Source organism: Polypterus senegalus, unplaced genomic scaffold (genome assembly GCF_016835505.1).
Source record: "Polypterus senegalus isolate Bchr_013 unplaced genomic scaffold, ASM1683550v1 scaffold_1659, whole genome shotgun sequence".
Taxonomy (NCBI): Eukaryota; Metazoa; Chordata; class Cladistia; order Polypteriformes; family Polypteridae; genus Polypterus; species Polypterus senegalus.
In genome coordinates, this window is record NW_024377251.1 from 4,361 (window position 1) to 31,548 (window position 27,188).

At 34.8% G+C, this 27,188-nt stretch overlaps 1 protein-coding gene across 1 annotated transcript; it reads left to right on the top strand.

The window, feature by feature from the left end:
* On the top strand, window positions 1-26,128 carry LOC120519276 (the record flags this gene model as incomplete). The annotated part of the gene is made up of 17 exons (XM_039742415.1): window positions 1-163; window positions 4,379-4,435; window positions 4,526-4,570; window positions 4,774-4,808; window positions 11,494-11,529; window positions 11,634-11,726; window positions 12,268-12,315; window positions 12,406-12,432; window positions 12,529-12,555; window positions 17,419-17,454; window positions 18,118-18,153; window positions 18,244-18,378; window positions 20,280-20,396; window positions 20,680-20,937; window positions 22,740-22,847; window positions 23,930-23,974; window positions 26,099-26,128. Coding segments are annotated over exons 5-17 (981 nt in total), but the record flags the coding sequence as incomplete, so codon positions are not given.
* Window positions 26,129-27,188: the final 1,060 nt, after the last annotated feature.

Consider the following 27,188-nt stretch of genomic DNA (forward strand, 5'->3'; position numbering starts at 1 on the left):
TTTTATTTGGTCTTATGACCTTTTATTTTTAAATGGCTTCTAGAAGTTCTTATGTATTAACCATGTTGTGTTTTGCAAACAAATGCATAATTTTAGTCAAGCCTTTTTTAAATATGTTTTTATAATATAGGGTGAACCAGGAAGGAAAGGAGAACCAGGAGCTGTAAGTGTTACTCTTTACAAATACAGAATACTAGAGCAACCCAGTGCACTGTATTTTATTTAAGACTTTTAAATTAATTTGAAAATACCATCTGAATGAAATATTTAAAAGTGGAAACAAAGATATGCTGTACATGTCTATGTACCCTGAGTTCTCTTCCGGTCCTCCTGTGTGGAGTTTGCATGTTCTCCCTGTGTCTGCATGGGTTTCCTCTGGGTGCTCCGGTTTCCTCCCATGGTCCAATGACATGCAGGTTAGGTGCATCGGCATTCCTAAATTGTCCCTAGTGTGTGCTTGGTGTATGTGTGTGCCCTGCGGTGGGCTGGCACCCTGCCCGGGATTTGTTCCTGCCTTGTGCCCTGTGTTAGCTGGAATTGGCTTCAGCAGACCCCCGTGACCCTGTGTTAGGATATAGTGGGTTGGACAATAACTGACTGACTGTCTATGTACATTGCCAAGCTCCAGATACTGCACATAAAAAATACTACAGTGCATTTTACAGGCTGACTTTAAACAATTTAAAATACTGAATTACATGCATCGATCAGTGTTGAATGGTTAAAAATGTTATATGTTTACATGATTAAAATGAAAAACATTTTTCTAATCTTCAATAAATGTTTTAATTAGGTAGTTTGTTTAGTGGTTAAGGCTTTAGACTAAAACTCCTGCTATTGACACTGTATGACCATGATCAAGTCACTTCACCTGCCTGTGTTTCATTTGAAAACAAAAGAAATGTAACCAATTATATCTTAAATGTTGTAACTCAACTTCGATTTTCTAACATTCTTTTGTATTTAAAAATATTTCCAATATATCCAAAAAGAGAAATGAACCAGTTAATTAATATTTTTTAAGCAATCAATTATTAGCTGTGTATTTTGAACATCTATTAGAATTATCAATCTGCATGTTATGTGTGTTCTTGGTACATCAATGCAAGTGTGAAATGCACTGCTTGTACATGTACTAGTGATAATTTACCATAGACAAATTTTTTAGACCACTGGAGAATACTGGAACCCCATGACACAAACAACGTGAGGTCATACTACCCTATTCAGGAAACATCATCATACATATAGAGACACCAAGAATAAATTATTTATTTCATGGGTATCTTTACCACCGTCTTAAATATTGGAAAATTCTTTTTTTTTCATTGTTCTTTTTTTTATTGAATTTATTAAAAGCTAGTAACATTCCATGCAAACAAGTCAAATTAACAAAACTAAATTCAATTCAACCCTCACCAGAAAAGTGGAAGAGAATCCTTTTCCCAATATAAATGTTTATTGTAAAATATTATTTATTAGATCATGCCAGGTTTTTAAAAAGTTTTGAATAGATCTGTTTAGTGAGAATTTGATTTTCCTAAGTTCAAACAGTATATAATATCAGTTACCCACTGACTTAACAGAGGAGCATTTGGATTCCTAAAGTTGAGCAAGATAAGTCTACGTGGTATTAAGCCCATTTGGAAGTACACCAAACACAGCTGTTAATAGATTAGGAGTGATTGTGACATCAAAGCTGTCTGATAGGCATTTATAGATTTTGATCCAGAATGATGTTAATTTAATACATGCCCAAAACATGTGACCTAGTGAGGCTAGAGCTTGATTGCAATTTTAGCATGTTGGATCTTACCGTGGAAACATTTTGGGCAATTTTAAATGAGATAGATGTGCTCGATAAAGAATGAATTCTGTGCATGGCTGCCTTCCACTCCTTTTCTGAAATGTGGAGTAAGAGATCCTTTTCCACTGTATTCCGGGATCTTTGAAAGGAAGGGACTTTAAAAAGTTTTTATATATTATAGAAATGCTGTCAAAACAGATCAATATTTATTCTAGTAGATGGGAATTGAGGAAAATTGAGCAGATTTTGTTTAGCAAATTTCTAATTTGGAAATAGTGAAAAATTATATTGATGGGAAGCTAAGTTTGGAGCATAATTGTTCATAGGATGTAAAGACATTATCTGTATACAAATCTCTTAGTGATTTAATCCTGTACGTTTTCCAAACATTAAAACTGTGTAAGTCTGAGAGGTGTAAAAGGTGGTTTCATGCAAAGGTGCACAGATAAAAGCTTCTATATCTTGAAGTACTTCCTACATTGGTTCCATATTCTGAGTCAATGAAGGACAATTGGGTTGTTAGTATACTGACAATAACTTGTATATACTTGGGCACAAAGCAAGAAATATAAAGAAGTACTGCAGGATTTTGTTTCTATTGCGGACCAAGTCTGTGTGTGTTCATGTGTCAATGACCAGGTCTTTATAGCTTGTATATTTGCTGCCTAGTAATAAAACTGAAAGTTAGAGCCATGCCACCTTCTGCTTTAGGTCATTGTAGGGTTGCCCTTTGGATGTGTGGCTATTTTGAATTCCAAATAAAAGAGCTTATGATTGAATCCAATTTCTTAATAAACGTTTTGTTAATGTATATGGGGATGTTGTGAAATTGAAAAAGAAGCTAAGGAAGGATATTCATCTTAACAGTGTTAATTTTCCTGCTAAAGTGAGATGGAGGGTAGAGCATCGATGCATGTTTTGTTTAAGTTTTCCATGCAGACAGCAGAATTTTGTTGAAAAACAGCTTTATGTTTACTTGTAGTGTTTACTTCTAGTTATTTAAAATGATTTGATGATAAAAGGGAAGGTGTCCAATCTAATGTTGTGTGCTAGAGAGTTCACTGGAAAACACACATTTATTCAAATTAATTTTGAGTCCAGCTAACTTTAAAATTCTGCTAGTGCTGTTAGGACTGCAGACACAGTATTTTTGTATCTAATATATATAGTACCATATCATCTGCAAACAGTGATATTTTCTGTTCAAGTCCTTCTCTGATAATCCCTTTATCTCAGAAGCATTTGAAAGTGAACTGCCAATGGCTCAATGGTGATTGCAAGTAGCATTGGTGAGGGGGCATCCTTTTCTAGTACCACATTCTAGTTTGAAGTAGTCTGAAACTATGTTGGTAATACAAACTAAAGCTTCTGGACTGGGATGCAGTAGTTTGATCCATCCACATGCAGTGTGTTTGGCCCAAACCCACATTTCTGCAATGTAGTGAATAGTTAGTCCCATTCAACCATATCAAATACCTTTTCTGCATCCAAAGATAAAACATCCCCAGGGTGTTTGACTTTGCGGGTGAATATACTACATTAAATAAGCTTCGACGATAGAAAGCTAAATGTTTGCCTTTAATAAATCCGATTTGATCTTGTGATATTACCAAAGGAAGCACTTTCTCACTTCTTCTAGCTAAAACTTTGGAGAGTATCTTAACAGGTAGAATTTTGTTGTCTCTGGCTTCAATAAATGTTGCTAATAAAAAGGGAGCTACCTTAATTGATTTTTTTTATAACATTTGGCAGGGTAGGCATTACCCATAATGATCACATATCACTGTTCAGAATCAGATACTACATCTGATACTACAAATTAAATTGTTCTCGATTAAAATTCCAGACCTCTAGTTTTTTTTGTATAGCTGAAGTGGAATATTTGTCCAGTCCGATCTCTTTGAAACCAAAACAGATTCTTGCTTAATAAGTAGATCTCTTGTAAAAATACTATCCTGGTGTCTAGACCCATTAGGTAAAATAATGCTTTCTTTCTCTTTAATTCATGATTGAGACCTTTGACATTCCAGCTCACAAAATTCAATGTTTGGTCATAGAAACATTGCTTTTGAACTTTTGTTGACATTTTGTAGTCTTAAATTAAGGTAGTACATTACTACATATGATAGCTATAACCTTAATTTCTAATTTGCCAGGAGTTATTGCTATGAAGCCTATTGTTGTGTTGGCACTTATAATTGTAAGGGTTAAAAGGATAGATTAGACATAGCTTTCTCTCTTTATTGCCCCTGCCCCCATTTTGCCTCCCCGTGAGGCTATACAACACATCCAGAAGTCCCAGTCCTCTGACATACTTAGAGACAGGGCACATCGAAAACAAAACAAGCTCCCAAAGCAGGAGTGGTGTAGAGATATCTATTGGAAAAACAGTCCAAATACTATAAAACAAGAATGTAATCTGAAACATTTCCAAAAGAATAAACACAAGGAAAATTCTGTATTTGTAATACATTTAGTCCAATATACAACATGTTTAAAATCTTCTATATTTGTGTAGTATCCAATTATGTTTTGTCCAATGTAATTCAAACAAGTATATTTTTAAAACAGAAAGGAGAACCTGGACCAGTAGGAGTTTCCGGTGTTCCTGGGCTTCCCGGCAATCCAGTATGTTTATCCTTTTTATAAATTTCTTAACTGTTGAAATATACAAGTTTTTAATGCTTTCTTTTTTACATTTGTTTTACTATTTTACAGGGGAAGCCAGGAATAGATGGGAAACGTGGAGCTACAGGAAAAGATGTAAGAATTTTAATGTACACTTATTTTTGTTGTGATTTAATTGTAATCCAGGTTTTTTATTTACATTTTATTTATTTATATTTTATTTATTTATTATGTTATGTTCAATTTAATATTTATGGCATTTATGATCCATGGCTTTACTGAACTGATTATGATCCCCTTAGGTACATTTTGCATCATATTTTAACTTTTACTTGCAGGGAGAAAATGGTTTTCCAGGAAAGAAGGAGAGAAGGTATCATTTTTATATCAATTTTAAATTTAATAAAACAATGATTTCATATCTATCACTACACATAATTCACCAAACATACCCTTGAACTGAACTTATTATTTTTATAAAATTTGTAGACTGAGAAACTGGCACATTAGTTAATACCACTCTCCTCCAGCTCCAATAAGCTGAGGTTAAACCTCAGCCCAGTCATTATCCATGAGGAGTTTCTGTATTTGCTCCTTGTACTTGTCTCTTTTCTTTGTGCACTGCAGTTTTTTTTACAGTTAGTATATCCAGTTGCCCTGGTATGAATGAATGTGAATTCGAAGAGTACACTGTGATGGACTTAACATTCACTCCAGATTCTCCTGTTACCCGCCAATGTTTACTAAACCTACAATGGGACATCTTAATGTTTTTTGTTACATAACTATTAGTAGTTTCTTTATTCAATGTATTAACCACAATTAAGTTTTATTGTTTTTAATGTTGTTACTAATTAAATAAAGCAGGTAATGTAATTAATGCTCTTTTTTTTGGGGGCAGGTGGATGGTAGATTGGTTAATGTAGCTGCTTCATGGGACTTAGGTGTGCAGTCACTACTTGTGTGGAGTTTTATGTTCACTCCAGTAATGTAGATTTTACTTTAGGTCCTCCAGTCTTCCACCTGTCATTTTAAATGAACACATATCAGGAACTCTATACTGCTACATTATGAGTGAGTGAATGCTCTGTAATGGCTGACACTCTAAAACATTACAGTTAAAAAAAAATGTTGATTTTAAAATAGGAAGAGAATGTGATTGTGGTAGTCTGTCTAAAAATAGACATATTTATTGACATGATTTAACAGTCCTAATATTGTAGACAGTAATGGGTTCTGTGTAGGGTATGAATGCAAAACCTGTCTGTAGAGCCAGAAAGAAAGTATACAAAAGCCATTTATGGAGAATATCTTCTTAGAAGACACTATATATAGCAGCTTCATGCTTTTTCTATGCAATTATTTTTACCAAACAATATGTTGTGTAAAATGTAATATATACAGGTAAAATTCGTTACAACAAATATCTTTACAATGAAATTTTCATTACAACAAAGTATTTTTTATGGTCCCGACAGTTTCCCCATATGCGAGTATAGAAATCTTGTTACTACGAAGTACATTCAGCAGATACTTTCATTACAACAAACTGCTCAAAAGACCTTGAAATGCCTGAATGAATCATCCACAGAGCAGTTAGTTCTGTGGCCGCAAGCTTAGTTGTGTACAACAATCCCCAAACAGAAACATTGTAATTTTTTCTTTTTTGAACTTTCATCATACTGTTTTTTTATTTGCTTTTTGTCTCCTGCGGTTTTCAGTGATACCTTTTGCTTATTGCTCGTCAATATTTGAAAAACATCCAAACGAGTTCAGAAAACTCACAATTTGAAGAAAAATTGATAACTGTGCTGCCCACAACATGCTTCCACTTTTAGATAATGTTAGCGTTGAATTCCTCTCACCCAATTGCACAGCAGTGCTTCAGCCATTGATTTGGGCATCATTTGCACTCTAATAGTGTATTATCAAAAGGAAATGCTGAGATTAATATTAACATGAAATAAGCTATTGAAATGATTGCAACCGCCTCGGTGCAAGTTAAAGAAAGCACTATAGTAACAAATACAGAATCTCATTACAACAAAATTTTCATTACAACAAAATATTTTTTAGGTCACTGGCAGTTCGTTGTATTAGAATTTTACCTGTGTTTTATTTTTTTAGCTATACAAGTTATGTTTTTGATAGAAAATCTTAATTTTTTATCACAATCATGTAGTTCAATGAGGGCCAAATTATCCTGGCCATCACAGTAGCTAAGCGCGTCCACACCCAGAGAATCAACAGTCACTTAGTGATGCAAGGGGCATGTGGCAGGACATCCAGGCTATCACTAACTACAGGATAACAGCACTGGCCTGTGATGGTGATGCCTCCCTTCCAAATGCATTGAACAACTTCTATGCATGGTTTGAGGCACAGAACAATATCATGGTAAGGAAGACCACCTATCCTCCAAATGAAAAAGTAGCTGATATCAAGAAGACCCATGGAAGGCTGTTTGACCAGATATTATCCCGGTAGCATGCTCAGAGAATGTGCAGATAAGTTGGCGGATGTTTTCACTGTTCTCTTCAACATTTACCTGAGCAATGCCACTGTTCCAAAATGCTTCATGACTACAACCAACATTTCTGTTGTGAACAAGTTCTCAGTGTCCTGCCTCAACGACTATCATCCTGTTGCATTTACTAACATAATTCATGAAGTGTTTCGAGAGGCTTCTAATGAAGTACACCAAAACCCTGCTGCTCCCCTCACTTGACATAGCCATCACCACCATTTGGCCCTCTCTCATCTGGACTAGAAGGACACATATGTGCAAATGATGTTCATAGACTTTAGTTCAACACATGTATTCCTGAGCACCTGATTGGAAAGCTAAGCCTGATGGGCCAGAACACCTCCCTCTGTAAATTGATCCTAGACTTCCTGACTGAAGCTCAGTCAGTCAGGACTGGAAACAACATCTCCAGCACCACCACACTGAGCACTGGTGTCCACAGGGCTGTGTTCTTTGTTCACTGCTGTTCACTTTACTGACTCGCAGCTGTGCAGCAATGCACACCCCAAACCACATCATCAAGTTTGCTGACAACACAACTGTGTTGGTCCTCGTTATCAAGAATGATGAGTCAACATACAGAGGGGAGGTACAGAGGTTATCAGGATGGCACAAAACAACCTGTCTGTGAACATATACAAAATGATTGTTGACTTCAGAAGATCTAGAAGTAACCACTGTCTGCTGTACACGACAGCTCAAGTGTAGAGACCCTCAAGAGAATTTACTTCCTGCGAAGGCTAAGGAAAGCCCAGCTCCCATCATCCATGCTCACTACCTTCTACAGAAAGACTATTGAGAGCATCCTGTGCAGCTGCATCACTGTCCAGTTTGGGAATTGCACATACACACTTTCTCACTCAATTAGATCATGTCTTTATATTTATTATCTATATATATAATTCACTAAGGCACGCAAGACAGTGGCGCAAGCAAGACAGGGAGCCACACCCGCCAACTCACAGTGCCCGCCTGCCAACTCTAAGACCATGGGAAAGGGCTCGACAGAGCCCTGGCTGCCAATTCTAACCCTCCTGCGCGTCATGGGATCGCTGACAGAGCCACGCACACCAACTGTAACCGTCCTCCCACGTCCAGCGTTGCTCTCAAGGCATGTGCACTGCCTGCTCATGTGCCCACACGCAACAACTCACCAAACAGCCTCACTCGGTTTCGTCTGTGCAAAAGTCCACATGCACCTCTGAGCCACATTGACCTTTCACTACACGCAAGACAGAGAGCCCCGCCCGCCAACTCTAACAGAGCCCTGCCCATGTGTTACCTGCGAAAGAGCACAAACGCCCACTCTAACCCTCCTCACACGTCATGGGGAACGCACGACAAAGCCCCGCCCGCCAACTCTAACCCTCCGCAGGCTTCAACATCGCTCTCGAGGCAATTATATGATGACATCGACTTCTCAACTGTCACTCTGGAGCAACTCCGTACGTGAGCTATATTAAGCATCACCAACGAAGACTCACTGCACCTTAATGAACAAGTGCTGAAACTTATCCCAAATGACGAAGTAACTTTCACCAGCATTGACTCCATCGTCACAGACGAATCTGCAGATCAACTTGCATTCCCCGAAGAATTTCTTAATAGTCTTCCTCCCACTGGCATGCCTCCGCATAAACTCAAAATTAAAATTGGTTCAGTCATCATGCTTCTTTAGGAACCTCATGCCAGCAAAGGTCTCTGTAATGGCACTAGACTTTCTGTTACCAGCATACACTGCAATGTACTGGAGTGTAAGACTGTCAAATCTGCTACCTCAAACTGTCCTTATTCCCCGGATTTCCCTGACCCCATCAGATTCTAATTTTCCTTTTATTTTTACATGCAGACAATTTCCTGTTAGATTGGCGTTTGCAATGACTGCACAAGGACAAACTTTAAAAAAATATGCCTGTATCTGCAAAACCTGTTTTCACTCACGGACAATTGTATGTTGCTCTCTCCAGAGTTCCATCTTTTCATTCACTGACAGTTGTATCCTCAAACCCTCCCCATTTGGACAACTGTGTCTTTCAGGAAGTGTTCACTCATCAATAAATAATCGCTTGTTGGCTAGTTTTATTTATTATCATACTGTTACTTTCTTCCTACTTCCAGTTCATGTTTACATCTGTTCCTTCTATTAAGGTTTTGTTGCATTTTGGCACAACCTGCTAATCTTTTGCACCTGTAGATATCATAAATGTGTACTGGTCGGCTGCACTGTCTTCGTTTATACCACTATCTGTCTTTGCACTGTCCTGCAATGTTTGCACATGGTTGCATACAAGCACTTTATGTTAAAATGTGTATTTTTTTTCTCATGTATTCCTGTGTTCTATGTAACACAGTGGTCCTAGAAAGGAATGAATTGTTTCATTTCATAGTACTATCTAACTATCATAGTGAAATTAAGAATCGACTACATCTACATGCTACTAGCTGTATCTTAATACAGAGGCATAGTGACAGGACAGTCCAGGCAGAAAGATTCCTTGGCCCATTTAATAGATACTCATTAACCCAAAGAATTGACTCATTACATGACAAGTTTTTTGGAGTTTTCTCAATCTCTATCGAAGTTTATTTGATGAACGAATTATTCAGATTAGTTGACAATAGTATCGTGTTGTTGATAATTCTGAGTATTTAGAGTCTGGAAAACGTGAAAAAAAGAACAGACAGAAGAGAAGAAGCCGGACAGTAGTAAGTAGTGGAAAGATTGTCTCAAATTGTTTAGACAATTCAATCATTTATAATTCAACATCCATCTCTCCAGGCTCCACTGTAGTCACTGCACAGCCAAAATTAGCAGCACCAGTTCAGCCACAGGTGAGTTGGTAACAGTGAGACAGCAGTCTAAGAAGTCAAATTTAGTCCCCAGGCACCCACGTCACCAGTTTGGACACAGAACAGATTCTCAGCACTTTTATTTACTTTCACTTACTTAGATTTTTAAAATGTGCTTTATTCTATGATTGTTGTTTTCCTTTTTCTATACAAATGTTGTATTTATTGTATTGTGTTATTTATATAATCTGTTTTTCAAAAATTAAAATAAAACATTTATATTTGTTATATATAAATATTACATATTATATATTATAAGTTTGTAGTGATGGCACATTCAACCATAAGACCTGGGCACACAGACATGTGCGTAGAACTCTCAGCTATTTCAAAAGCTTGAACTGACTGCTTAAAGAATGATTTTGCCAACAGGAGTAGCAGCCTGACATGTAAAACAAGAAAATGCTGTATACAAAATATACAAGTTGAAGTGACCTCTCTCAGGCTAAACTTGAATCAGTAAACTAGTCCGTGATTGAAGTCATACAGGATGTTTGTCTACTGTATTTGTTTACGGGCAGGCAGTGTGCAAGAGAAACTTGATTAGGTACAATGGATTTAATTATCCTATTCATTGATTATTAACATTTATAATAGTTTTGGTTTTACCCATAAGACAAACAAATAAAAAACTTTTGAAGAAAAAGTCTACACTATGTTGAAGATTTATTTTAACAACATAGTACATCCTTTAGAGGAGCCTGCCGTCACTTAAACTCCATTTTTGATGCTGAAGCATTGCATTACTACTTTACACACTTTAACTGAGATAACTTCAAATTAAATCTAATATCTTTCTTTGTTTTATGGATGGGTAGGGGAGAGGGTATATAATATGTTATGAATAAGATGTAGTATTTTATACATGTTGTGCAATTGTCATATAATTTATTGTAATGCAATTTTTGAAATCAATTTAATTAAATTTTTATAAAGAAAAAAATTATTTGATTTATGCAGATATGAATGAAAGAAAACAGAATTTGTTCTGAAAGCAAATAAATAATTATACATATTATGAATAATTAAACAAAAACTTTAAAAAGAAAATGAAGCAGAAACAAGCACTATGCTTCACTTTTGGTATATTTCTTATTTTTTACACTGTCTATTTCCCAAACTGACCTCAAAAGCCTGACAGGCAAAGGACAACACTTTTTAATATCAGAAGTTTGTTTTACAGAAATAAACAAGTGCTAAAGATCAGTTATTCTGCCTTATTTACACAAAAGAGATTTTAATGGGTTTTTTTGCCTAGATTATTCTTCACCCTGTTTTATATTTCTAGCAATCATTTTAACATCAGGAAACTGTATAACATTCTAAATTTAGAAAACAGATCTCTGGAAGAGTGTAGTCTAATTCTTGCTAATCAGACTTTTCTGTCTTTTTCATTTACTGAAAATACACATCATTTAAATTTAAGCTATTATACTTCTTTTCTGGAAAATGACATAACTGATTGGTAATGATTGACTGTTCCCTTTTGAGTTAGCAGTGAATGCAGCATGGAATGCAAGCACCTCTAAAACACTCAGCTGTGTGTTTCAGACTTACATATTTAATTGAATTGCTCCCTTGGCAAAGCTGTGAAGATTGTTAATCTTAATATGTTGCATCCAGGACATCACTAAAGACTATTAATTTTTAAATGTATTTGTTGTTTTTAATGCTTTGGCAGGGACAAAAGGGGGAAATGGGATCTCCAGGAAAAGATGTAAGTACACTAAATTGTTTTTACTTGATCAGGCAGGATGCATATGAATAATAATAATTAATTTATCCAGCCATTTTAAACCTTAACATATTTTTCTTTCTTAGGGGAAAGATGGAGCAAAAGGAGAGCAAGGTCTACCAGGTTTACCAGGACCTCCTATGCTGCTAAACTTCCCCACCATAGCTACACCAGAAGAGGTAAGCAAAGTGCCTGAATATTCTTAGTTTATATTTTCTCTTTAATATAAATTATATTAGTAACTCTTATGTCATGTGAAATGAAACTCAGGCAAGTGTCTTACTGCCTCTGTTCTCTTTTATAGAACATTGGTTCTGACCTGATTTTATTGTGCTTTTCTTCAATACATGAAAACAATAATTGTGAAAATTCCAAATAATGAATTTCAACTTTAGTAATTATTGACTTTTGTGATATAATTATATGCATATTTATTATTAGTGACTAGATGTCTGAACCCTGGTACTACAAGACTTCTTTCTTTTACTGTACATATTGTACAATGTCAGTTTATGTAAAATAGCTGAATATTTCTTCTTTTTTAGGCTTAGAATTTGTTTATCTTTATCTTTATTGGTGTAATTAATGAGTAAACCACACAGCATGTGGTGGACATCAAATGATATTTTTTGAAAGCTACTTGCATAAATCTAAACAAAGAATTATTTCCAAATTCAATGTTTGTTTTCTCCAAGTCAATAACATCTTATTATATTTTAGGATGCACCAGGTCCACCAGCCCATGCCTTAAATACAATTAGAATTCCAGTGAGTTTGTAGTTTATACTGACAATTTATAATTTATAACATTAGACTGTATATGATGTGTATAATAACATATAATTACTCTTTATTAAGGGTCCTCCAGGAAACCCAGGGATGAAGGTACATTTTCTACTTTTGACTTTTATGGTAAAGTGTATTCTAAACCTTAAAAGAATTGCTAAAGCTGTCCAAAAATTGTATTTTTGGTTGTTTTAGGGAGAAAAGGGAGAAAAAGGTGAAAAGGTAAGAGTTCATGATGGTCCATAGTATAATGTTTGTAAAAAGTCCTATTTTTTTCTCCTTCGCTTCATGAAATATAAAGTATCATATGCTACACACTTGCTTATCTGTTGTATAATCGTATGATGAAGTTTCAGAACCACTTCAGAATTTACTTTCAAGGACATAAGGGCCGAGGGGTGGCCACTGCCTTCACATATTACTTACTTTTAAATTATTTCTAAATAATAAAGGAAATACACAAATACATTAACACCATAAGAACACATAAGGTGCATTTTATGATCATTTCAGCAAGAAGGTACCTATTCTGTTCCTCTTCTTCAGCAATCAATACATCACCCCTAAACAGAATATTTTGAAAAAGCACTATTTTACTACAGTAATTTATTTATGTGATGTTAAAGGAGAATTTTTTTTTTATTTTTTAATGTTAAATGTATTATCCATATATAGAATTTTTCATTATTAGGGGGTGTCCAGTTAGCAAGGGATTGACAAGGACAAATACTCTATCCAGCTGACAGACAATAGCAGAGTTGTCCATATAAGACCAGGGGAAGACAGAAACTCACATATGAGTGTACTTATTTATGTTGATTTAGGTTAAAAGAGCCAGCAGATGGTGTCATTTTAGAGGGTGCCTTAGAAGATAATAGTCAATTATCATAGCAGTAAGGCAGGGAAGGACTCAAAGAATACTATAGGACAGTAACATTTTTGGCATAAAACATTTGGTGGGGCAATTTTTCTTTATGTGTGCAGACTTCTCTAAAGTTAAAATTAATTTACCCAACTCACAGCATAAGTCTCTCTTGTTCTAATGCCTTTTCTAATGATGAACAAGATCACATATCATTCACATCCAATAATGGGATGCTGGTTCCTGTTCTATCTTAATTGGCAGATAAAATGTATTATTATGATTCACTTTGGACATTATCATAATCTGACAAAATATAGCAATACAGATTTAAATGAAGCTCAGGATAATATATTAGTTATGAACTGCCTAAATTGAAACAGCATTGAAACTGAAGACCTTTGAGGCCACAATAACACAAATAAAACATATAGACTAAATGCAAGGCATGACTTGAGCAAAAAAGTTTAGGGCTACCAGGTTTTTCTGGACAGTGCAAACAAACTAAAACAATTTGCTACATATGTGTTAATTTTGCACTATGACCATGTATCACACTGCTGGATTATTTTCTAAAAAGTGGAAGGAGCATGGTTTTGATATTAGGTTTGTAGGTTAACTTTTCCTCTGTATGAATTTGTTTAATGGCTGCTTACCTAAAGCACTTGTCACTTGTTTTGGTCAATTTTTGTAACCTAGCCTTGTAACCCTTGATTCAAAACAGACACCTAACTGATGTTTTACTCAATGACCTAATCTGTAGGTCACTTTGGGCATAAACATCTGGCAAATAATAAATGTAAATGTAAATGGAGCACACATAAGACTTTTTCAAATTTAGTGCCATCAGGCAGTCCTCTTCATTAGTACAGTATATGAAAATCAAGACTCTATTCAGCCCATATGTATTCTGATCACTGTAATGTCTTATGCACTAATCATTCCTCATAATGATCTCCTTTCTTACCATTCCAAATTACTTTGACTACCTTTGAGGGAGTAAATGGCAGTAGAATTAAGAGTTGTAGCCCTCCAGCCCCATCATAAAACTGGAAAGCTGCATGTACGCCAAAGGGTAAACTTAAAACATGACAGGGACAGTAGAGCAAACTGCATGAGGTGGAAAAAGGCTTGCTGAACCCAGTACAAAGAAACTTTCACATAACAGAACAAGTGGTATTTTTCTAGGTAAGTATTAAGCATAAGATAGAAGCTTGAGAAGTTAAAAACAAGGTAAATTACCAAGGGAATCGTATTACTTATTTTACATGACATTGGATAAAGAAGTGTCCCACTGACCATTAATGTAAAAATGACACTTCTCCAAGATTCCTCCAGCAGGCAAGAGGGAAGTAGGAAAGATTAACTATTAACTAATGATTCACTGCTGACACAGACAAGCCTAGCAGAGGGTAAGTGAAATTTTCGCTCTAGTGTCCTGGGGCCTCATGTATAATGCCGTGCGTAGAACTCACACTTTAACATGGCGTAAGCACAAAAGCGGGAATGTGTGTACGCACAGAAAAAACCATATGCATATATCTGTGCGTTCACCAACTTCCACGCTCTTCCGCTACATAAATCCTGATCAGTGTGAAAAGTAACGCACGCAGCACGCGCCTGCTGTCTGGCCCCAACTCCTCCCAGAATTACGCCTCTTTGAATGTGCAAATCAATATAAATAGCCCTTAAGCTCAGCCTTCTGTGAAAAGGCAATGACAAAAGCAAGAGGGCAAATAGAAGAATTTCAGTGAATACCAAGTGGAGGCAAAGAAAAATGTACTATTTGTTGGTTTAAACAGTGCTATAAACAAAAAAGGAAGTTGGAAGTTGACATAGTGTGTCGGAGAAACTCAAAAGCTCACGTTCACAAAGTCGCACAGTGCCCAAAAATAAAAAGAAGTTGTCAGATATCAAAGACGTCATGAAAAGGCGAGTTGTAGCCCACCGTCCGAGTATCATATGAAAGCTTATTAGGGTACAAAGAAAAAAAAAGGCACACAGTGGTGAAAAAGCATGAAATGTCAACTTTAATCTCTAAATTTCCACTTTAATCACGTAGTTTATTTTGTCATTAAAGTAGAACATCATAAACTTAATCTTAAAATCATTTAATTTACTAGTTTCTCAATCCCATCATAACTAAAGTAGCACATTAAATGCTTTATTTTGTATTTGATCTTCTATGTGCTCTATGTGTGTGAATCACTAAGTGTTTCCGGGCTTTCTCTTCCTCTGACTGGACACAGAATTCATTACATTTGTGATATTACAGCTCTCTGAATAATTAAAATACTGAGATCTATATGTGATATCATTTTCATGATATTAGGAGTTAAATCATGTTTTTAAACATGGGAACACGGTGGTGCAGTGATTGTTCATGTCTCATGCTACCTTCAATGAAATGCTGTATTGCAGCAGTACTGTCTCTTTCAAACGTACTAACCTCCAATTCCTGTCTTTACTTTTCTTTCTCCAAATACCCAGTCGCCACGCATAATCAGCTCTGTAATAGACGTTAAGCCATCTGTAAGCTTAGAACGCCAATTCTTCAAAACTTTCATGGAACACCAAAATATCTTAGAATAATTAAACATGTTCTACTATCTATCTATCCTTCCAGTGTCACATCAGCACCAGCAAGAATACAGCACGAGGCAGGAACAATCTGTGAACGGAGTGCCATCGGCTCACTAGCGCTGCGGCACCGTGTAGTTAAAGTTTAAAGTAAAGTTAAAGTTTTATCTGTATAATAAAATAAACATATTTTGCTGCATTTCATGTTAAAATTGATATCGTCATCATATGTAAATATGCTTTATAAAGTGGCTCAGGTTGTGCAATATTATAACTGTAGTGCAAGTTTACAGTGAGGAGATTGTACTAATAAGTACAAACAGTTCTACAAGGAGCACTTGATGGACTGATTGAGTGTGTTTAGACTTCTTGGGATGAAACTGTTTCTGAACCGCAAGTTCAGTACTGGAAAGGCTCTAAAGCGTTTGTCATATGAGAGCAGTTCAATAGTCAGCATGGCTGAGGCAACGTGTGCTTGATGCTGTATACCGATAATTTTCTTTCCGATCAGCTGCTGTACAGCTGTGATTCACACTCAGTGATATAAATACTCCAAGTGGTGCAGTGAGAGTAATATGGAAAAAGATGTTCCAATGTGGGATCCGAGGTGCAGTGAGAGTAACAACGCTAAAGCAGTTATGGTATTTGGAATAGTTTGACCATTCTGTGGACCATTTTATTGTTACAGATTTATTACAATCAAATGCATTAAACTAATAAACAATATGTGGTTAATTTCAGTGTATTTATAAAGCTGCGTCAGGGATGTAGATCTAAAAAAGAAAGGATAACCACACAAGAACAGTAGCACTGCTTTGACGCTGGGTGCCCCCAGTCTGCAAAACCAAGCAGAGAACTTCATACGACAGGGCATGAGCTACCGTGGAAATGTGCGTGACTTTACACCAAGTTTAGGTTTTATACATCCCGATTTGAACGTGGAAACATTCTTACGCAACATTTTTGTGCGTACGCACTGTTTATACATGAGGCCCCTGGAGGTCATAATATGTGATAGTGAAGCTGGAGTTTTATAGTGTAGGATCAACCCTTATTCCAGAATTGAAACCCTGCTGATGTTTCATGAGCATTTCCTGGCCTTTTATGATTTGAAACTAAATGTCAGGATGTGATGTGGGTGAACACTCACAGGCAAGGAAATAGCCACAGAGGGGAGAGAAAAAAGGATAGAGTAAGGTGGGAATTTAGTGTTCTGGTGAGTTATATATTATAGGAAATACAGGAAAATTTGACCTCAACCTGCAAACAGAGGTAAAGCCTCTGTGCATAATCAAATGAGCCTGCACTGTTTAATTTTATCTTGGTTTCCTTTTGTACATTGTGCCCTCCCTACAAAATTAACTTTATTCTGTTTGCGCTGAATAAATCACATCAATTGTCTGCTTTGTTGGCTGTAATTCTGGGTTACAGTGGCTACTAAATGGCTCTATAAATATACAGTAAATGAGTATTATCCGACCATTCAGCCATCCATGCATGTATTGTTAAGGACTAGAGCCATAGATACTGCAACTATTAACAAGCGTAGGGGATTTGTTTTATTGCTGGAATCATTTTTATTTTATAGTTATTTAAAAAAAGAAACTGCATCAGTTCAAACTTGTTTCTGAAAATATTTACAGGGTGATCCTGGTCCTGGAAAAGCAATTGAAATGAAGGTAATTTTAAATAAACTTAAGCGCCAGCATAATTTATGTTGTAATCCATTCACACTTATACAAGTGTGTTCATGATTTATGCAGCCAGATATAACTTATAAGAGTGGTGTTCATTATGCCAGTGAATCTTTTCATGCCTTGAAAACCTCTCCATTCCACCTTCATCCATATTGGGCCTATACTAATGGAGGCCAAATGGCCACTGTCAGTATGTCCTAATCTCTTACTATTTTAGTTAATTATTTCAGTTAATTATTCCTGTTTTTAACATTAATATAAAGCTCTAAATATTCCTCTAGGGGAATATACTGTATATGAAATAAAAAAGTAATAAAAAATACTTGTATAAAGTAATGAGGTAGTGTGGTCACTTCAGACAATATCACTTACCAGATCACATAATGCACATGCCATTGTAATACAGTATGTAAAGAAATGTACGATGCTAGAAAAAAAGCTGCAAAGTAAAATCAGGTGTGACAGTTGGCGGAGGTATAAATTACCACATTAAAAACAGCTAAATACCTGTATTTGTATGAAATGGTTGACACAATGCAGTGTATTTTCTGCATGTAAGATTTAATTTTTATTTTTATTTTATTCAAATATATAAACTTATGTCATTCATAGTATTTATTTATTTGTTCTTCTGTTTAAATCCAGGATATAGAAAAAATGTTTGAAGCCTATGGTATTAAGGTAGGTTGTTTCTGCCATGTAAGTGATACACTGAATTTAACAAGCAGTGAATATTTTGATGTTTGTGCTAAATTACTTTTCTTTTTGCAGTTATCTCTTCTCAGAGGCCTGGTTAACAAGCTTCTGCAGGAGGGGATGGAAGAAGTTCTTCAACAGCTCACAAGCCCTAAAAAAGCTAAATCTGAGAGAAAAAAACAGGTTTACAAGCAGACTACTGATTATACTGTAAGTGACTATTGTATTAATGCATTATATTTACAGAAGAAATAAATGTTGTTTCATAGTGAATTTTAATGTCATGATGGTCCTGTTTTATTCATTATTCTAAAACTTTAAGAGCTATAATTCCATAGCTGAGTTTACCTATGTAACACTTAATCAGATACACTGTTGTTTGAAAACCTTATTCCTGAAACAATCCAGAAAAGTTAAATAGTAAAATAACAATAAGCTGCAAACAGGACAGTTTTAACATTTACAAGTACACACCATCTACCAGAGATAGTGAAAATAACAAAATGTAGCTAACTCATCCCCAAAGAAAACAGGGTGGGCAAATGACACTGTTTAAAGCGGAAACATTAAACACATGTCATCCACATATACATTGTTTTGTTTTAAACAACAATTATTTTTTAATACATCTCTACACGTTTTTGCCTCACATCAAAACAGGCAAATACTCTACATACTTACATGCATTTTAGTGAAGAACTTTTCACAAGGACTTTAAAATTACATCAATGTAAATAACATGAATAAATAACTTAATGCAAACAATTTAATGCAAATAAAGTTACTTTCAACACTAACTCACCATATGTGACCCACAGTGAAAAACAAGCACGAAATAGGCATGAAAATACAAATTGAAATATAGGCCTTAAAATACTTTAAGTATCTTAAGTTGTACATCAACAATTTATTTAATACCCACAATTTTTTTTTCTTCATAAAATGTCAACCTTTATGAAGATATCTTTAAAGTATTTTTTCTTAAAGCATGTACTCTATGTCCGTTAACAACATTTGTTTCCATTTGGTAAACTTGAAGCAGCATAGTGGGAGTGTAAGAGGATGAGTAAAAGTCAAAATGGGAGAGAGGAAGAACAGGATGGTGAGAAGACAATCAACAAGTAACGTGTTACCAAAAGTCTGTATCAGTCTGATCAGAAAAGATAGTTTGTTAGTGTGCTGATGAACAGGTCAAAAGAAATGTCCAAGGAGCTGAACAAAAATGGCTTTGTTGATGCCAGTGAATGTGGTTATAGATGACATTAGAAACGTCTTTTATCCCTAGCATTATAGAAAGTTTAAAGTAAACAGTTGGAAATGTTGGCATGCTTCTGAAGAGATTAGAAGGAGCTGAGAGGTAAAAAGTAGCAGCTTTACATGTTACTATAATGGGGAAGTGGACCAACCACCCACATGACAGTCAGGGTGTCAAGCCTGTTTTGTAGTATTTATTTCAACTTTGAGTTTCCATTTTTGTACATCCCTTCAGGTATTGATTTTTTAATTAAAAAGTTATACTTTATTGCAAAGATATAATAAATATGTTATGTTAGAACAGACAGTTCAACTTAGATTTTTATGTTCTTTACACTTTAAATCAACTACTGATGCCCTGTTGTCCAAATACAATAATAATATAATGCTTAAATACCTGGGTTATTATTTACAGTACTTAATATGCTTTTGGTTTGTAAGTTACTTCTGAATAAAGAATCAGCTGCTGACACCCAGTCATCTACCTATAAATTTACAGTTGAAACAGATTATACTTTGACATTTATTATACAGTGTATATGTATACAAACACCCACATAGATACATATATACTGTGTATGTATATATATATATATATATATATACTGTATATACGTATATATATATATATACTGTATATACGGTATATATATATATATATATAATATATGCTTAGCATATAAACTTTATACAGCTGATATTTTTCTGCAGAACCACCATATAGGATACAACACATCTTGCTTTACTTTGTGGACATTAAAACATGATTTCATCTTTTTCCAAACTACAGCTTTAATCTAATTTATCTCACTGCAGTAATATTCTAAATTAATACTGGATGTTTACTTTCTGTGCAGAGTTCTTTGAAATATGAAGTGTCTAGTGAACCTCTGACGGAAATTGAAGTAATTGAAGAAGACTTAGATGCTGAAATACAGGAAATGATTCCTGCTACTGCCCAACCCTTTGTAACTGTAAGAAATTAATATTTTGATGTGCAGAATATTTTTAAAACCCTGAGCTGTAAGCTGGTTAAATAAAGAAGGCAAATAAAATAAGTTCATTCCATTTTAAGTAACCCTTTAAAATTTAGATAGGCCATTCATTGAAGGTCAACAAAAATGATATTTGTGCTTATGTAAGATGACTAAGAATTTTTCAAATTAAAAAATATATGTACAGGTAGGGAAAATAATAGTTCAAATCTTTATAGCCTCAAATAGTATAAACTTATTTTCATTTCTTTTTTGCCTTCAGGGAATCCAGCATACTGGCACAGAGTGGACTTTATCCCCTAATGTTGATCCTGCTATTGATAAATTATCAGAAAAAGACCTTATATTGCAGAGTTTACCAACAGGCACTTTAGAAACTTACACAGGAACTGTGGAGTTGGAAAATGTTACTGTGACAGAACATGAAGAGAGTGATCATGAAGGGATTGACGAAGAATGGGACAATGAAGGGGTGAAGTTCTCATCTGAAATAAATGTAGAAAAGGATGATTTGGAAAAGGTAACATAAACCCCATTTGCCAACATTCATTCATTGCCTTAAATAAGACATTGGAAGAAAAAAATATACTCAGTGAATTTTAAAAGGACATTTTGCAAAGATGCATTTATGCTTCAGGAATATGGTGTGGGGAACAGCCCGGACACAGACAGGGGGACATTGTTTTAAGCACCACACACGTTTATTTACAACTATTATTTACAATAAAGTGAAGCACACAACCCACTTTCACCACCAAAGTCCAGGCCTCTCGTAATGCCTTTGCCTCTTAGGTCTGCCTCCACTCCTCTCCTCCCGAGCTGTGTTCTTCTCCTCACCCGACTCATGCCATTGAATGGAGGGAGGCAGCCCCTTTTAAGCTCACCCAGACATGCTTCAGGTGCCTCCCGATTAGTTTCCACTGGCCCTTTCTGGTGTGGCGGAAGTACCGGCTGCGCACCCGGAAGCACTCCGGGTGTCCCTGGTCTTCTTCTCCCCAGCACTTCCGGGTGTGGCAGAAGTGCTGAGGGCCTGGGCTCTACAGGCATTGGGGTGCCCCCTGGCGGTGACCACAGGCTTCTATAGGGTTGAGCTTCTAAGCTAGGTTCCCATGGTCCCTAAAGCCACCAGGACAGTCGCTCCCTCATGGTCTGGAGGAGGCGTAAGCCCTCCTCCGGTCCTCCTGGGCGTCCCGGCTGGGTACCACCCCCAGCCACTTGCCACAATGGTAAAGAAGACTGAAACAGCTCCTATTAAATACAAGTCTTCTTACTAGAGTATTTATTTCTTTATTTAGTCATCTATACCAAAAACATTTGCGCAATGTAATGTAAACTACTATACTTGAACTTATTTACACATATTATTTATTGAATGCATATAGTTTTTTCACCTTGTTGAATAATATACTTAAAGACCTCGAAAGAGGTAGAGGAACCACCATCAACAACATTTTTATTTCTATAGCTCATTTTCATACAAGGAATGTAGCTCAAAGTACTTTACACAATATAAAAGAAGGGTTACAAGACAAAAACAAAGCAGCAAGCTAGAAATAGTTGTACATAACTAAATAAATAATATGTAAAAATAATTTATAAAGAATCAATATGCACTTACATAACACAGAATGTCAGTGGTTATTTTTTGTAGGAAAAAGAAGGATACTATTTGTCAACCTGTACTTGCAATCTTTGGCTTTTTCCTTTCATTTATACCAATAATACAAGGTTCAACAGATTGCTTTGTAAGTTAAACACAGGGAGTTTCTATTCGCTCATGTGTAATTCCTCACTTTAAAGACAGTGAAAACATTACATTAGTCCTAGTCTAGATGTGGTGAATCCCTACAACAAAGTCTCATGAACATCCTTATGAGAGCCTGATTACACAAGCATTTAGCCTTACAATGTAAGATGAATAGACAAAAACAGCTGTAGCATTTTTAGAATACTCAGGAGCAAATAATAGTTTCTTTTAGGGAACTACAAGTCAGTCTCTTGCCATTCATCATCTTCCACTCTTTTTTAACATTCTTCTCAGCAACATTCATGAGAATTGTGGCTGTGCTAACTTGCAAGTCAAACACACTTTTTAACAATCTTTTAACAATTGAACAGAGATTGCACTCCATACTATAATTTGCATTTTACACTACAATCATGTAGTCATAATGTTATCTTTTGCTTTAAAAACCATAAAGTAAGCTTTTCTTTGACTGTAACTTTCCTGTTTAGACTCAAAGTAATTAATAATAATAACAATTCTGCTAAAGAGTATGATGAGACATTACAGTTAATGTTATTTTGTAAACTTCATGACAGAAGCACCACATTCACTTAGAAGATGAAAAACCAACGGGCTCATCCCAACTTTTTGATTCTACCAAGAAAAGTCCTGGCCACAGAAGAAAAGGTAAAGACAAGGCAAAGGTAAGCACTTTGAATTAGGAAAATTATATTTGTCCTGCATATAACTTTATAAACGAATAAAACAATGTAATAATATTGAGTTTTTCATAAATTTTAACATAGCATATATAATGTGAGAGTCTGTGTATGTAAATACATATGTTGTCACAAATATTTTTAATGAGCTGAAGATATAGTTTGCATTTACTAAGGGTAAAGTGCTGGAATACACAAAACACAACACAACACTCATCTACCCTCAGAGTGTCATATCTTTATGAGAATTTACCTTTTCTGCTTGTCCTTCTAGCTCACAAGTCTCTTTCCACTTGAGAGTGAGTTGTTGTTATCTATTTATCCAAAATGCAACCTCATTTACATGTGGTAGATAGTGACCATTTTGAAACATTGGCTTATTGCATCCCGTATCTCATTCTCAAATGCTTGACAAATACATTTGTACTTTTTTTGTATAGCCTCCCTGCTGCCCCTGAGTAGCAATGAAATATATCTGTTTTTAAAAGAGTACAGGTACCCACCTCAGATCTCCATAACTGGACCCAAATATATCAGGTGTGAAGGGGATAACACCAAAGTCCTCTGTTCCTGTATGCTCTTTCTATTCCTGCCTGATTACTAAAAATCACAGGATTTGAGCTGTTGCCTCCTAATGGTACCCCACTCTGCCCAGATGCTGGGACCACTTTTGCTTGGCCTGAATCACTTAAAGTAAAACATCCTTTCTCAAATTAATGTAGTTTATATGTGGCTCAACTGGACTGGAAATATTCTTTTCCTTATATTAGTTACTTAGGACCTCCCATCCCATACCTTATACCCTTCACCCACTCCTGTTCTTTAGATTTCCTTGTTTCTAAACTGAAACCCTTTATGTTCCTGTCAAACCTTAAGAAGTGGCACTTAAAAAACGAATATATTATCATTAACTTGTTATCTTTGATATGTAATTTTAAAAATATATTTAAAGCATTGTTAATTTCCTTTAAACTCTACCTAAACAGCTTATAAATATCTTATAACTGATATAAAAATCTTATTGTTTGTCTTTATTATTCTTACCAATGTTTGATATTCTTAAACAGGGCAAGGAAAGCACAAGGAGAAATAAAAGGCAGAAATCAATGCTGGTAAATTATAACTTACAAATTAAACATGTTTTTTTCAATACACAATATGCAGAAATCAAAATATAGCATGAGTCTTTTGAGTTAATTAATTTAATTAAATAATAGCAGAAGAATGTTCATTATCCAAATTGTAACTATATTTAATTAGCTTTCCCTCACATTTTTTTTTTGTTTCAAGGTTTACCCCACTAACTGTGAAAAATCGTACTGCATGAAAGATCAAAGCACTTATTTGAATGTTCTTTCCACATGCTTTCAAGCTTCATTTATAAACAAGAGCAGTGAATTAAATTTAAAAGTGATGACTCCCTTATTTTCTGTTTTCTCAAAATTAATTGAACATTTTTCTGACAAAGTAAACAAAATAAAAACAACAAAAAGAATTTAACCTGTCAGTAGTCATAAACCCAGGCAGCTGTATGAAACTATATATGAAGTGCACAATGTTATTTTACAAAGAAATTACACTTCAAAGTGCTTGCCTTAATTAATTCATTATTGTTTATAAAAATACATTCATTATGAAAGCTGTGCTGATCAGTTGTTCAAATTATTTAATTTCTGTTCTAACTATTTACAGCAACATTTAAAAAAATGACAGCATTGTCACCAAGTAATGCAATTTATACTTACATAACTTTTAGTGTGTTATTGCTTGCTTCTTTCATACTTTGCTATTTGCCACCAACAATTATTCCCCCTCCCCCATACCCACCTCCTATAAAATGACCCCAGATGCGTGTTTTTTGGCCTTTCCTGAGCTGCCTGTGGCACACCATTCTCTCTGCAACGTCATTTGGCCACAATCTTCGGCCAATCCTTATATCATCTCTTCTTGCTCCTTAACACAATCCTCTGTTCTCTCCTTTGTGCCAGAGCAAACATATCTGGCACCCTTGACCTATTAGGCATTTATACTGTATTTACTTGGGGTTAACTATCATTTATGTATTACTACCAATATTATTTTATTAATACCAGCATTATGTATTTATAATGCTCCTGTCTGAACATAGTATGATAAAAAGTGATTGATTGTATAAATTACTATATTGAATGAAAAGGTAAAGGAAGACTGATATATAATAAGTATAATTTGTGCATGGTGTTGTACTGATTGAAATTCATAAGCATCAAGCAAATGAAGAACTGTATGTATAGAAAGGGAAAAATATTTATTAGACATGACAGAAAAATATTCATTCAAGGAAACTGAGTGTAAAAGAAATGGCATCTTTTATCTTACAATTAATATAGTGCATAATACTTTAATGACTGCATTTGTCATTCTTTTTTTATTAATATACCCATTTAACTTCATTCCAAAATTTTTATGTAATTTTGATTACAATGCCTGTTTTGGAAACAATGGATACAAGGCGCTTAACAAACTATGTAATGGAAAACTGTCCTTCAGATATCTCACTCTCACAAACCAATCAGCCACCCCCCCATTAACTACAGTATATCTAAAAGATGTGTGAGTCAACTGAATTCCTTGAATGAAACATACTGAAATACAGTGGTAACGTTGAATTTCCAGGCACTCAAGTACAAGTGATGAAAGCCAGCTTTGTAACCTTTGTATGTAGTTATTAAAAGAAATACAGAAGAAATGCCTAATAATGCAGCATCTATTGTCACATCTTACCATTGGTATCCCTGTTTCATGCGTTCTCAGCAGCAGCTTACCTTTTCCTGTTTGCATATGCAATTTGCAAAGTCATTACATTTTGTGTGTCCTGTTGTTAATGGAGCTATTATTTCTACGGTCAATGATCTTTTCTGCTAATGCTGCTATGCACTACTATGCATTGTGTCTTTATGCGTACTCATTATATAACTAGTCATTTATTAATTTTGTATTTGCTTCTTACCTGAGAACTTGTCATAGTTTGTGCCTGCATTCAGTGAAGAAAGCTATACAAAAAAAAAAAAAGAAAACTGAATTGAACTGAATTGAATGCAATGCTAATGTATTTGTCCATGTGTGTTCATTTTGCTCATCCATCATTCTCTGTTTCTGTCTCACCATTTTTTTAGGAAAACCATCAAAATATATTAATAAAACTAAAAATATGTAAAGGCAATTGAACTAACAAAAAATCTCTTGTTTTAATCAAGGAGGAGGGTTTCTCCAATGAAGAATCAGAGGTAAGTCATTTTTAGTCAGCTGATGTTTTGAGCTACTGTAGAAAATCATATATATTTTGCACTCTCCAGAAGATTATTCATTTTTGAAATCACTGCTATGACATTTTAATGTCATAGTTGAATTTAAATATGTTAATACAGTATAATTGGGAACCTATGATGTTTTATTTAAATTCTTCTTTTCTGGAGCAACTTAGAGAAGATGTTATTTTAAATATAATAGGCATTTTTGGTTTGATTAGTAATATCATGTAGCATTTTATCTTCCAAACAGAATGTGCAATGAGTCTTTTATTACGGATCATGATGCAAACATTATTTTAGTTATTGCTTTTGGAGGCTGAAAGGCTGGCTTTACCTGAAATTGCATCTCTCTGTCAAGAGAATTATGTGCAGCTGAGTTATAACTACTTTTTTATTTTTTTCAAACATCACAAGGATAAAACAACTATTTTTACACATATATTTTTAATATGTGGGTTGGTTTTATTTTCATAAGAAGATTTATAAACACCAATAACAGCAATATTATTTTTCTGTATTAATTTGACTTTATACTATATAATATAGAATACCAAATATATTAAACTGTCATATTACATTTTCTAACTGCAACTGAGTGTTGCAACAGCACTATAAAATCCTTGTTTTAAAAGTTGATGTTGGTGTGGATCTAGTCTTTTCATCGTGTTAATCATGTTACTTTGAAAAATAATATTACTGCATTTGTATATTAGTATTAAAAATAATATATTCTAGATGTAAATTTTAAATGATTTTTTGAATTTTCCATACTTTTTTGCCTTTTTTCAGTATTTTAAGTGATATATTTTCAGGCTTGGTGCTACATAAAGATCACATAGAGTATTCAGTCCGTGTTAATAATTTTCAACTAAAGTCATGTTTTCTGACCTTCTTTTAACAGAAGATCTGGTTATTAAAATAAACTTTTGCTGAATCTTTCTGTGACTGGTGAGAAATTGTTCAGGGTCTCTCCTCTCTTCATTTCAAGTCTTCACATGGGTATACTGACTACAAATCCATGGCCTCTGAGTCAGAA